The 12,892-nt window shown below is 37.0% G+C and overlaps 1 protein-coding gene across 4 annotated transcripts in view; it reads left to right on the forward strand.

The window, feature by feature from the left end:
- RBM33 (RNA binding motif protein 33) overlaps positions 1-12,522 on the forward strand; it is a 152,089-nt gene extending 139,567 nt beyond the window's left edge. For all 4 annotated transcript variants that reach the window (XM_034759993.1, XM_034759991.1, XM_034759992.1 and 1 more), the window contains 2 exons: positions 5,219-5,307; positions 5,510-12,522. In XM_034759993.1, the coding sequence (XP_034615884.1) occupies positions 5,219-5,307; positions 5,510-5,558 (138 nt within the window). In that variant the 3' untranslated portion in view covers positions 5,559-12,522. The remainder of the gene's footprint in view (positions 1-5,218; positions 5,308-5,509) is intronic.
- Positions 12,523-12,892: the final 370 nt, after the last annotated feature.

Consider the following 12,892-nt stretch of genomic DNA (forward strand, 5'->3'; position numbering starts at 1 on the left):
GAAAGGAAGAGAAAATGAGGGGAGACCACAGAGAAAATTGAAAAAGAAAACCGCAATAAAGGGCCAAGAGAGTGGGAAGTCACAGGTTAAAGGGGGGAAGGAACAGGAAAATGAACGAAATCTCAAGTATTTCTCATTGGGTCTGATTCTCATTTATACTACAGCCCTTTCACATTGCTGTGGTAATTAAAGGGGCCCTAAAGTGAGCATAATTTCACTGCTAGCATGGTCTCAATGTAAATGAGAATCAGGCCCATCGAGATTTCTTAGTAACAGTTTTTAGTTTTGGGTAGGAGGGGTTCTCAGTGCCGTCCACTAGCTTGAAGAATTTGTGCTGAAGTTTTATATTACAAATATACTGTAATCTTTCTAATAATTTAGGGGGGAAAGTTTGTCTAATGTAGCAAATGTGATCCATTTGCAGATCTTCTCAAAAAACATTTAGTTTACACACCTGCATTCTTGTACCCTGTACGGGCAGAAGAAACACGTTGAAATCATCATGCCTGTTGCTATTTTTTAAACGACTGTCCAACCTGAAGAGCCTGTCTAGCCCCTGCAATCAAGTTATTTTTCCTATTTTTTGGTACAAAACTTTATTTCATGCTTTCCCATAATCAAACAGTAGAAAATGTCAGTCACATTAATGTCATGTTTGCGATTTAATTTTAGTATGTAACAACTGAAAAACTGGTGTTTTTAAAGATTGTGTATAATATATGATATGAATAGAAAATGCTGTAGTGTATGATGGGAACATCATATCCTTGTGAAGAAAGTTTCATGTTTGTAGTATATACATACATTGTATGTAGAAATGTGAATACTTTCCTGTTAAATTGAATGTTTTTCTTTGTTCATGGAAATGTCTCACTGAAAGAAGAGTACAATTATTTTCCTATTAATGTTCCATAAGTAGGTTACCTACATCTTAAAAGAAAAAATTAAAGTAACAGCCTTACCTCACTGGTGCCAGTGTAGTTTTCTGTTGTAATCAAAATGCGTCTCTAAACATGCCCTAAACACTCGGTGAACTTCAGACATTTATGCTTCATGCATATCCTATGAAGGAAAACCCCCAAAACCCTCAGTGGAAATATTCATGCAAGTTTACACTCAAATTCTGGGACACAGGTGGAATAAATGGCATATTAGAAGCAGTGTCATGGTCCCTCCTCTAAAATGTAGGCGTTTAGGACTGTTGCCACAGTTATGCTCATGGTTGAATCCTATGTTGATAATGTAAGGATTACTTTAGCTGACCGATTTTTTTTCTTTCCTTGGGATTGCCACCTAGTAATGGAATTTTTGGGTCAGGTGTCTTCAATTATTATTTTTCTTCCCTTATTCTTTATGGGACATCACAAATGGTGATGGATAGGATATGCTTGCCATTCTGAGGAAATGGTCTGTTAAGCAAACCTACCTGGGTTCTCCTGGTATAATATGTGGTTCATTACACACCTGACTTATTCCTGACTTACAGTGAAATTAAATTATTCGTGAAAATAGAATAGTTGTTACTCTACGGTCAGGGAGAGTCAGTATGCAATGATTGTCACGGTCGCCGCTCACTTTTGACCATTTCCCTTTTTGTGTGCTCCAGGAGTCATGTTAACATATATGCCTATGCTCATCATTGTTTTTTATTGGTTTCATTTTTAGCACAAATGCACTTGACCACATTCCAAGGTACACTTCTTTCATGCTTAAATTGCTCATTTTTTGTCCTTCCTTGTTTGCACACCTTACCTCTACAATTGGGCCATTGATGCTTTAATGCCAGCTTCTTTGCCTTAGATGGTAAAATAGTAGTCTAGGATCCATTTTGCAGGATTAAAATTGATAGAAAACAAAAAAGCTTAATGTATTTGGCAACCAGTTAAAATGGGGACACATCATTATACTGCCTTGCAGTTCTTCACTGAGAGAAATCGTGAAGACCACACTAAACTACCTAGCATAAAACTCTGATATCCCCTGCTAAGTTAAGAAATATGAAGAATTTAAAGAATGAATGTATTCAAGGCAAAATACACTGCCCCCACTTGCTGTAAAGTTATAGTTCTTTTTAGCTGGTAACAAACAGTGACCAAAAAAAGCAATAGTTTTGTCTAGAAACTCCCAAGAATGATGCTGCTCGCTCCCTGCTTTCAAATATTTTGGAAAAATCGGGGTGTTGAAGGCTATTTAAATAAATATTTTTTTAACTTCTGTTTTGTAAAAGAGCAAACATCTTACGTCCCCCACAGCGACAAATCTGGATATTGCCCCTGAAACTTTGATAATGCTCCTTTAATTTGAAGCAAAGGAAAAAAGTTACGGTGCAAGTACCCATTACATGGCACTGGCTAGAGAAGTCCTTGAGCAGCGGAGATAAATGGAGAGCCTCTTGCAGCTACCACACAAGAGCACAGGCAGCATTTACTTGAGATCAAGTGAGGAAGCATCCATTCAGAGCCATGCTGGCTACATGTGTTTGATTTTGTCTCCTCATTCTAAGGAGAGTAGTGGGTTGCTGTAGGAGAGATCTAGCCCCATTTTTTAGAGATGCTCCATTCAGCAATGGGGATTGGAGTCTGCAGTCAGGTAGTAATTCTGCAATCACAGAATTGTGAAGCACAACAGATGGAATAAAGTGCACAAAAAAAGGGTCTACGGTCTTTTCCTTGTTGCTTCTTTGTAATACAAAAAATAGGTGATAAGTGATTTACAGAAACCCAAAAAGGTAAAATCCCTGCTCCAGACAGCCTGCTATACAATCTAAGGGTATGTCTACATTGCCCACACCCTAGAAAAAGTGTGTTCTGAACTCAGGTTACTAACCTGCATCACCAAACTCAGCTTAAAATAGAAGAGAAGACATGGCAACTCAGGTGAGCAGCTCGAATTAAAACCTATAGGTGAGTCTGGCGGGGAGAACTCGACCAGCTAACCAGAGTTAAAAGCCAAGTTGCTGTGTCTTCACTCCTGTTTTAACCATTCTAACTGCTGGTAACTGGACAGCCGAGGCCCTGCCCTTGCCCCACCTCTTCCCCCCAAGGCCCCGCCCCCATTGCTCGCTCCTCTTCCCCGTCCCCTGTTGCTTGCTGGATCGTCTCAAGGAGCCTACCTGCAGGTAGGAGGCAGCTCTGGCTGAGCAGGGACTGGTACAGGGTAATGACCCAGCACCTCCCCCGGTAACCGGACTTTTGGTTCGTGTGCCATTTTGGGTTGCCTGTTCCCCTTTTTGACTGGATTTTCCAGTTGAAAACCAGGAATCTGGCAATCCTAAATGGCACCTGGACACACAAGCCAAAAACCCAACTGTCCGGGTAAAGGCCGGATGGGTGGCAACCCTAAATTGAACCTGAGTTAAGAATACACCTTTTTTTTTTTTTTTTTTTTTTTTTTTTTTGCAGAGTAGACCTGCCCTTAGACATGATGTAGTGATACTGTGACAGTCGCAGGAACAGTGTGAGGAAGAACAATTTGTTACAGTAGTAAGATCACATGTTGATTCTGTTTTAGATTGTGCATGTCTTGAAGTTTTGTTGTGTAAGAAGATATTCCAGCCTTTATGGCTGGAATACTTTAGAGTCGGGATGTGTCTACACTGCAGCGTAAGGCCAGGGTTAGTAGAACTTGAATTAGCAGACCCTGGGTTTATTAAGCTAGGGCTTGAGCGTCTACACTAATTTGTAACCCCAGGATAGGAATTGTTGAGTCCTGGCTCACAGCCTGGCGCTCTTGTATCTACACTGTATTATGTAGACCTGAGTCCAGCTATGGATATCTGAGACTTTCTAGCGCCCTCCCAAAATGTGACTACTTTAGCACTTTGTTCATGATGCATTGTGGGAAGACTCGTCTGTCCATCAAACTTGACTGTCCAGAGGACAAAGAAAGGCTGTCTGTGGGGTTGTGGGATATTTTTGGCGGACTTCCAGCACACAAGTCCAGTGGGGGTGCATCTACACTGTACAGCAATAAGACTTGAACCCTGGCTCCCGGCTTGACTCGGGCTCGGATCCTCCACCCCTATGGAGTTCTGGGACTCTGGGTCCGAGCCCTGGGTTAGTGCAATTTGTGTGTAGATGGAAGGGGGGGGAGTGCCAGGCTTTGAGCCAGAGTTTGAGCTTTGGGCTTATATTGCAGTGTAGACTTACCATTAGTTTGAAAAAATAATTCCCAGAAACCTCTTTATTGGTGGGCTGCAAATTGGGATTAATACTTTTAATTATAGTTTTATCAATTCCCATGAAAGTTGAAGGGTGCCTTATATACAGTCTCTTCAATTAAATTTTCCCTCTCCCAACTTGAACATAACTCTGGACTTCATAGGTTGTATATTGGCCTTTGGAGAAAGGGATGTGGGGCAGATCTTCTTTTAGGTGAGTCTCCAGTCATGCTGAATATTTATGTTTATGTATCAGTATCTGCTTATTATGCACATCATGTGTAAATATATTTTTTTACATTTCTCAGATTTCTTCCAGTTGCATTATACGTGAAAAGTTTGCCATTATAATAATTAAAATGCTAGTTTGTAACTTTAGTTTCTGATCTTAGCTGGCAATCAGGAGTTACCAAAGCACTGTAACTATTGTATTTCAGTACATTCTGTAAATTTCCCCTAATGTCTGTCAAAAGCCAGTCCTATATATTTTTATGAAAATACAGATGGAATGTGGCCTCGTGGTTACAGCATATGGCTTGATGTCAGGAGATCTGGATTTTGTATCTGGTTCTGTCACTGTCTGTCTTGTGTGTATCCCTGATCTTTCAATCTGATCCCCGTGGCTAGACCCCCGCACCTGGGCCCATGTGGATACTCCCAGTGAAGTTAGTGGGGCTCTTTGCAGATGCTATGGTCCATCCACATAGATCAGATTGAAGGATTAGGCCCTAAACTTCAACAAGATACTTAGGCATCGCTGCCTCGGTTTCCCCATCTGTACAATTTAGTTTGGACTCTTAACCTCTTCTCTTGGAAAGCTCCAGTGCGTTTCCAACTTGATTTCTGACTGAAAGCTCTCCATATAGAACAGCAGGGAACTCCAGTTTCACATCTCAGCTATCTAAATAATACTAACCGTCTAATTCCCTTTTACAGGCCAAAAAGCATTTCTGGTAACAGAAAAATGACCAGTTTTGCAATGTCTCTGAAACAAAGATAATGAATTTTTTTGTAGAAATTGATCATATCTGAGAAAACTGTATTTTTTGTCTTCCATAGAGTTTACAGATGCTTCCTCAGCAACGGAAAGCCATAGCGAAATTTAAGGAACCCGCACATGCATTAGCATTTCAGCAGAAATTCCACAGGTAAATATTTAGCCATTGATTCATTCTTTAGTTTTTCTGCCCTCTTTAAAAGCTGAAATCATGGTGGTCTATGACAGTTTCATATTCAAACATATATTTTACTACTGACCTTCAATAAAACCTTGTTTTCTACTCTCCATACACATAGTAGTATACGTTTGTGTGCCGAATATACTAACTATATTTCTTTAACATTTTACAGGCATATGATAGATCTATCCCACATTAACGTGGCTTTGATAGTTGAGTGAGCATAGCTGATAACGCTAATAGAAGCATACTGTGGAGCTACATAGGGAGAAGATACGAAGGCAAAACCATCAGGATCTGAAGTCTTTTCAGTTTACAGTCTTTCTTTAACTGCTCTGTAGAACTACAGAAAGTAACAAGATTTCCTCAGGATAAGCTGAACTTAAGAGGATCTAGCAAAGTGGAGTTTTGTGTTCAATTTCTTCACATTCGGTTGTAACCCCATGGAACTACAGATTTTTTTTCAAAGTGCTTACAATGCATGTAGACATTGTTCTTCAAGATCGTACTGTGTGATCACAGTGACTTGAGTTGAGAAAAAGAACACTTACATTGAAAAATTTAAAGTTTCTTCATAGCAAAGAATATTTGATAATGGTTGCTCTTATCTTCAGTGCAGGGTATTTAAATGAGAACTCACTTCTCTAAACAAAACACATGTATGTTGTTCCTCTGAGAAGATAGAAGGTGCATTCTTATATAGATTAAGACGTGGCCTACTTGATTTATGATGATATTCTGAAAGGCTTTGGAGGTGACACTGGAAGGCTGTAGTTTCTGTTTTTGTAAATATGTTAGATCGGTTTTTGCATCTTCTAGTCTGACACGTTCCCTCTTTACTCCCTCCCCCCTCGCTTTGTGAAATGAAAACACGCTGTAGGAATAACATTGCTACATTTTCCCCCATAGTTTAAAACAAAGGATCTCAATCTTCACTTTTCAGTAGCATAATGGGGTAGTTTACTCCAAGTAGTAATTTATTACAGTTTAGATTGTTTTTTAAATGGGATTGCAAGATACGAGGAAAAAGTGAAACACTTAAGCTCATTTTAAAAATAGGGTGACACAGAGAAAGTGGTACATTCCCAATAGCGTTTCTTTGTGCCACTATTGCAGAGTATGCTTCCTCTTAATCTTTGTCAATTAGTATTTTTCCTTGAAATTTAGTTTGTGACTAATGCTAAACCATTTAAAAAAAAAAAAACATCATAGTAAAGGCATTAGAATTGTGACATGGTGTTCCCCACAAAGATGGGATTATGAGGATGTTGTTACGCTGTGGGTGAAATTGGCAGTTCTAAAAATTATGTACAAATATTAAAGGAGATTGGATTTTATAGTTGGTAAAATTCATTATACTTCCTTTGGGTTAGAACCATCTGGATGGCATTTCCAAAGGAACACATTTTCAGTTACTTTTGGACAAATTTAGCAAAATGCCATTGTTTACATCCGATTGCAGGTTTTATGAAACATTTTCTTAGTTTTTATTTGGTGGGGTTTTCCTTCATTCTTTATTTTTAGCATATACTTTTGAGTGCTGACCTACTTTTTGAAGTGGGCACCTACGGAAACTTCATAGTCTTTGAGGATACTCAAGTAACAGAAACAGAAAAAACACTAACATGATGTAGTGAATCTGCAGGGGCTTGTGAATGGGGTCTAAACAAGTGCCAGAATATGGAAGAATGACAGTTTGAAGCAAATTCGTTGCAGTAAACCTTAGCTTGTATGTAAGATTTAGTGGTGACAGAGTTCACATAGGCTTTCTAATTGGCTTTCTCACAGCAGAGTTTTTTGTACTGATTTCCAATAAAGTAGAAGTTACTAAAAATTAAATAAATAGTGTCTAAAGTCTCCTAGGTAAAACTGCTTTCTTTTTCCACTGAAATAATAGGAGAATAATGTAGTGCATTAACATTATTACAATGGGAAAATGAAAATGTTTAAGGAATAGTGGTTTCTAAAGCCATTTGCATCTTAGCAAAGCGTGTATCTTAGCAGATCACAGTAAGATCATTAGAATATTCACATATGAAAGTGGGTTTTCTCACATTTGCATATCTCTAAATCCTTACATTTGGCACAGTGCAGCACAGTTGATGTTCTCTGCTCAGGACAGATCCAAGACTGGGAGTAGCAGATGTGTCACAGGTAGAAATGAGTTGGTGGGGCTGTATGTGAAGGCTAGCATGACACCTGACTTCCATGGTGGTTGGTTCTCACTAGTACTCTTCCCTCCTCACGTCCACCATTACTAAACCCCACAAATATTGTATTTTTTATTGTTAAAAAGGAATGTTTACATCTTAGATGGGCCATTAAAGGTGGTGACGTACCCACTGTTAAGGAACAGCTTCTCTGTGAGGGGAAGATTGGAAAAACATCCAGAAAATAAATGGGTCCGAGTGTCTGCCCATGGAAGTATGGGCCGGATGTGACTACAAATAGCTCAGTAGGGGGAGTCTGCAGCTGATCAGCTGTTCTTGTAGAAGCAGATGATGATGTTGGAATATGAGCTTTTTTGAGGCCTAAAGAATAGGGGCCCTATCCAAAACCTGAAGAAGTCAGTGGAAAGTCTCATACTGACTTCAGTGGGTTTTGAATCAGTCCCTAGGAGAGCAACATTTTGCAACTACAGGATTAAGAATTTTTAGTCAGGGTTTTTTAAACTTTTCCCCACATAACCATCCTGTGGCATTGAAAACAAAGATATGAGCAATGTATCCTTAAACTTACCAAATAGATTGGAGCGATGTAAGCATTGTTTAATAATTGTATACATCCCTCTTTATAGACTTTTACTTTAGATTACTGCTTGTGCATAGAGTGCAGACATATTCGATAGTGACTATAGCTGCTTATCACAGTAGCTGGGTATCATATGGGAACTGTGAGTATGTTCTGTATGTATGTATGTCTATATGGATACGATTATGTACATACATACGTCCTGTATATTACAACTCTTTTTAACAGGATGATCTTCAAAAAAGTACGGTAGTAACAACAACCATTAGGTTTAGGCATGCATTAAAAATGTTTCAATAAAACATATCTTCAGTAATAAACTCCTAACTTAAAACTGGATTTACTGGCAATGACTGATTTGAACCATAGCATCACAGTTTGGTTCCATTTGTTGTGGCTCCTCCCACAAAAGCAAAGGAAGTAGAGGTAAAATTAGAAAACTGTTCTTTCCATGTTCTCTTACAGCACTTCGTTAAATCTGGCCATCTTAAGTTAATTTTCTTGGAAGATCTGTTGCAACCATTATCTTGTTCTTTCTTTATCATGCATTTAAAATAAGATGCAGAATGCAAAAATTGCATTTAATATACAATGTAAATATGGAACTTTTAAAATTAAAAGATGTTACTCAGAGTGCTTACAATTCAACCACATCTTAGCTACTTGTTAGTTTTTTTGTGTTGTCTTATATAAGTTTAATGGACATAGTTCCATAAATGTTGATGTGTGTTTGTGTATCTCTTCAATTTTTTATAAAGATGCTAGTAAGTCAATACATATATCCTGATCTGTGTATTATTTGTTCACAAGTTTCAGAGAAACTTAAATTTAGTAATGCTATTTTAAAAGGGAAATATTGTAGGTGATTATGTGGAGCCAAATATATATTTTTTTCTTTTTCAGTATCTTGTTTTGGTCTTGTGGCACTTCTAAGTTCATTTTACTCTATCATCACATCTTGGCTACTAGATTGATCTGGCCATATTATGTGTGAAATTATAGAAGAATGGTCTTAATTTCTTTGAGGCCTTTGTCCTTAAAGGTTAAACGGATTATACATTACACTAGATCTTCACATTCTCATGTCGGACCAAGGTTTGGGTTTCTGGAAGGGTTCTTTATGTTGTATAAGTACAAAGAGGTCGGTCTAAAGATATTGTTCTCAAAGATTGGGAGCTTGGGGTTATTTTAGTTTTTGTTGTTCAACACGTAATTCAAGTTGGTCATGTTAACATTTTATTCTTTTCACAATCTCAGAGAGCAGGGTGGCACGTTGTGTATGATGAAAAGAAACCATTAAACAGAATTGAGGAGCTTGGTTAAAATCCTATCGATAGGGAGAGGCAGAAGTGCAGACCTATAGAATCTTCATAAATACAGGAATTGCTACAAAATGTTTTATAAATTATAGTGACCGATTTTTTTAATTTAGCAGGCTGATGTGGGCCAAGAATGACTGATTCATCTCCAATGTAACTGGACAAAAGATTATGATGATATTTATAAATATTGAAGTCAAATCTACAGAATATAAGACAAAAATACATCTTCAGACGAATAGGTTTAATTCCCATTTGGGGATTGGTTCTGAAAACTCACTTTTAATTTTCACAGCCCTGCTTAAGGCCCTTTTAGTAAGTAAACTACCAGATCTTCATTGGGCATCTTAATTCCTTTCATAGTTGGATTCCATTGCAAAGATTTAGTCTGAAGAACTTTTACAAAAGTGTAGGTATTCTCAGCATGCCTGTGTATTACTACATTTATTACCTTACACGTATAATAAATACATTATAGCAACTAATTTTGACTACTTTGGGGGATAAATAAGAGCATTTTATTTGGTCCTGAATTTTTTTTTTTTTTTTTTTTTGAATGTTTATACCATAAAGTATCTTCAATCTGGTCAGTTTTAAAAGTTTTGCCCCTTCTAAGACGATGCTGTGGGCACTTCCTAGAATTAGCAGAAGTAGCTGTGGGTGTTGCCTTTATCCATAGTTTGACTTTTCTGGATATATCCTAGATTTGTGCTCCACCATACTCCTATAGATGTTGTATTGTCCTCCCCATTAGCACTGCAATATTCTATGTATGTTTCTACCCCCAGGATATGCTTCTGGCTTCACATACTCACTGTTAGACAGGATTTTTAGTTTTGGTCCTCTAGGTGTAACTTTTTTCTTTTTAGCAATTTTTGGTACTTTGATTTTTCTAGCAGCAGTGTTGGATGAAAAATAAAAGTGGGGGAAAGAGGCACTAGACAGATAAAGAAAGTCCACTAGATTATGAGAGGAATAAATCATTAGGGTAATTTAAGGCTCTTGTTTCAATGTTACCTTTAAACTGGCTTTAATTCTGAAATGTTACTTAACACCATTCTTTAAATATGAATCAATTCAACAGTTTTAATACTAGAAGTATTTTATCTTAAGTTAGTATTAAATCCTAAGGATTTTATGTAAGGTTTTTTGTAACCTAGTTAATTTTATCATAAAAATTGCCTACATTTTAACTTCTTATCCACATGAGCGCAAGGTCTTGTGTACAAAAACACTGATTCATATTGGATCCTCACGTATACCATCTTCTGGTATAATATGGTTGGGAAGGATCATTTGTTTTATTCTTTAGCACTACCTTTTGCAGGGTTTTGTTTTTTTTTTTTTAAATCTTCAGTTTCTATTTCTGTGCTTATTTTGGTGGGAAGTACATTGTCTTTTGCACTGTGTAAAACTTAATGGGAAGGCTAATTTCACTGGGTCTGTAAGCACTTGCATTGCTTTCTCACTTCTCAAGTTGGACATTTTATTTTTCTAACTCTAAATGGAAAGGGGTCATTGTACATATTAATTTCTCAACAGGTTTACATCAAGGATTTTTAATTTAACAGCATCCCAGTTAATTGAGCTTACACCATTTTAAAATTTATTACAGATTAAATGTAGGGTTTTTAAAAAACAGCCCCGTGTACAGTTACATAAAATATATTATGGCTGAAATAGTATCTGTGATTATATGGAAAATCACTGTGAAATGAAGGATTTTACTGCTATTTTTACCTTTTTTTTTTAAATGCATTTCATAGTTCAGGCTTTTCATTGTGCATAGTAATTTTTCTAGTGTCTGACAGGTTTACTTTGCATAAACAGAAATAAAACTACTTATTTTCAATAATGAAAATTTTTTGCAGGACCACTTTGCAGGAGATGGGAGTTTTTCAGTAATTTTAACTTTCAAATTAATACACATTTTCATTTACAGATTCAGCAAAGACAAGACTAATGAATTTATTTACAGTTGATCATCTGTCTCTAATGGACCATATAATTCATACTCTTAAGAAGATACACCATTAAAACAAGTCATAACACTTTATTTTTTTACAAAGTTATCCCTAGTCACCTTGGTTCTCCTCACCCTTTCTCTGTCCCCTTCCTATTTCCCCTCACTCCTAGTTCACCTACAAGAATGTTAATTCTTTACTGCTGTCTTTTCCTTGATGTTCTTCTCATCTCTGTCCAAAACTTTCTCTTTCTGCCTGTCTGACAGTTGTAGTACCCATCTCTCAGAATCCTTCTCTATTCCAGTTCCCTAATACAATGTTTTGGTCGCCTGTATTGAAAGTAAATTATACTGCTGCGTCTTTCCTACAGATGTTAGTTGTAAATGTTTGAACATAAACAGCTGCCACCCAAAGGAGGGGTCATTTTTTAGAGGTTTCACACTTTAGGATGTGTTGAACATTCCAAAGATGTGGAGAAAATATTACTTAACCATTTTGTTTCACAGCTCTTTTCCACTTAGGGGAGTGACAGCCATTTCCAGATATGCTCTAGCTTCTGTGGCATACCAGGAGATTTAAGACTAATTACTAACTTTTTTCCTACCCTTTACTTTTGCAGGAGTTCTATTCTTGAATTCAGTGATAGTAATAGTACTTTATCATTGCCACTTAGAAGTAATGAGCACCTGTCAACACAATTCTACCTCTATTACTATTACTGAATGTGATCCTTCCTAACCTATAAACTCTTAAGTGCTGGATATTGGGTATATTGAAACTCTAATTTAAAATGTACTGTTCTAATCTGGATTATGAAGCTTGTGTTTATTAGGAGTTCAGAATATAAATTCAAGAGGCGACTGTATCATGATACTGACTCACTGTGGGTTCATCTGCTTCATGTTTTCTACTGCATCCTCTACACACATTATTTTACTTCTCATTTCTTAAGTGTTATATGCCTGATTATACCAAGTCCTTCCATTTGCATTAGATACCTTTCCGTGGAATATGCTAGGTGTGAATGTAAAAATGAAAACACAGAAATAATGTACAAGTTCCTTGTATGTGATTCCATACTTCAAATGTCAGTATGTATTTAAGTGTATTTATTGTAACTAAATTGTGTCAATAAAATATTTTTTCCTTTTCTTTGTAGCATATTGCCTTTGTATCTTGTTCGTATGTACCACATGAACGTCACGTTTGTCACTAATTACAAATATCGTGTATCATTATTATTTCTTGGTAACACCCACAGATGACCAATCACATGGCAGTGTCTCTCTTTCTAGGCACTGCAAATGAGTAGAACAAAAAGACAATCCATAACCCAGAGAAAATTTCGTTTATTTTTTTAAGACACCACAGGTGAATAAGCAGACAAAAGGGGATGGGGGCAGGTAACAGTAAAGATATGGCTTTTTGCATAAGTTAGTAATCTAAATGTCAAACAGTTATAAATTAAATTATAAATTAATGGAGATATCCTATCTCCTAGAACTGGAAGGGACCTTGAAA

This window comes from Trachemys scripta, chromosome 2 (genome assembly GCF_013100865.1).
Source record: "Trachemys scripta elegans isolate TJP31775 chromosome 2, CAS_Tse_1.0, whole genome shotgun sequence".
NCBI classification, from domain to species: Eukaryota; Metazoa; Chordata; order Testudines; family Emydidae; genus Trachemys; species Trachemys scripta.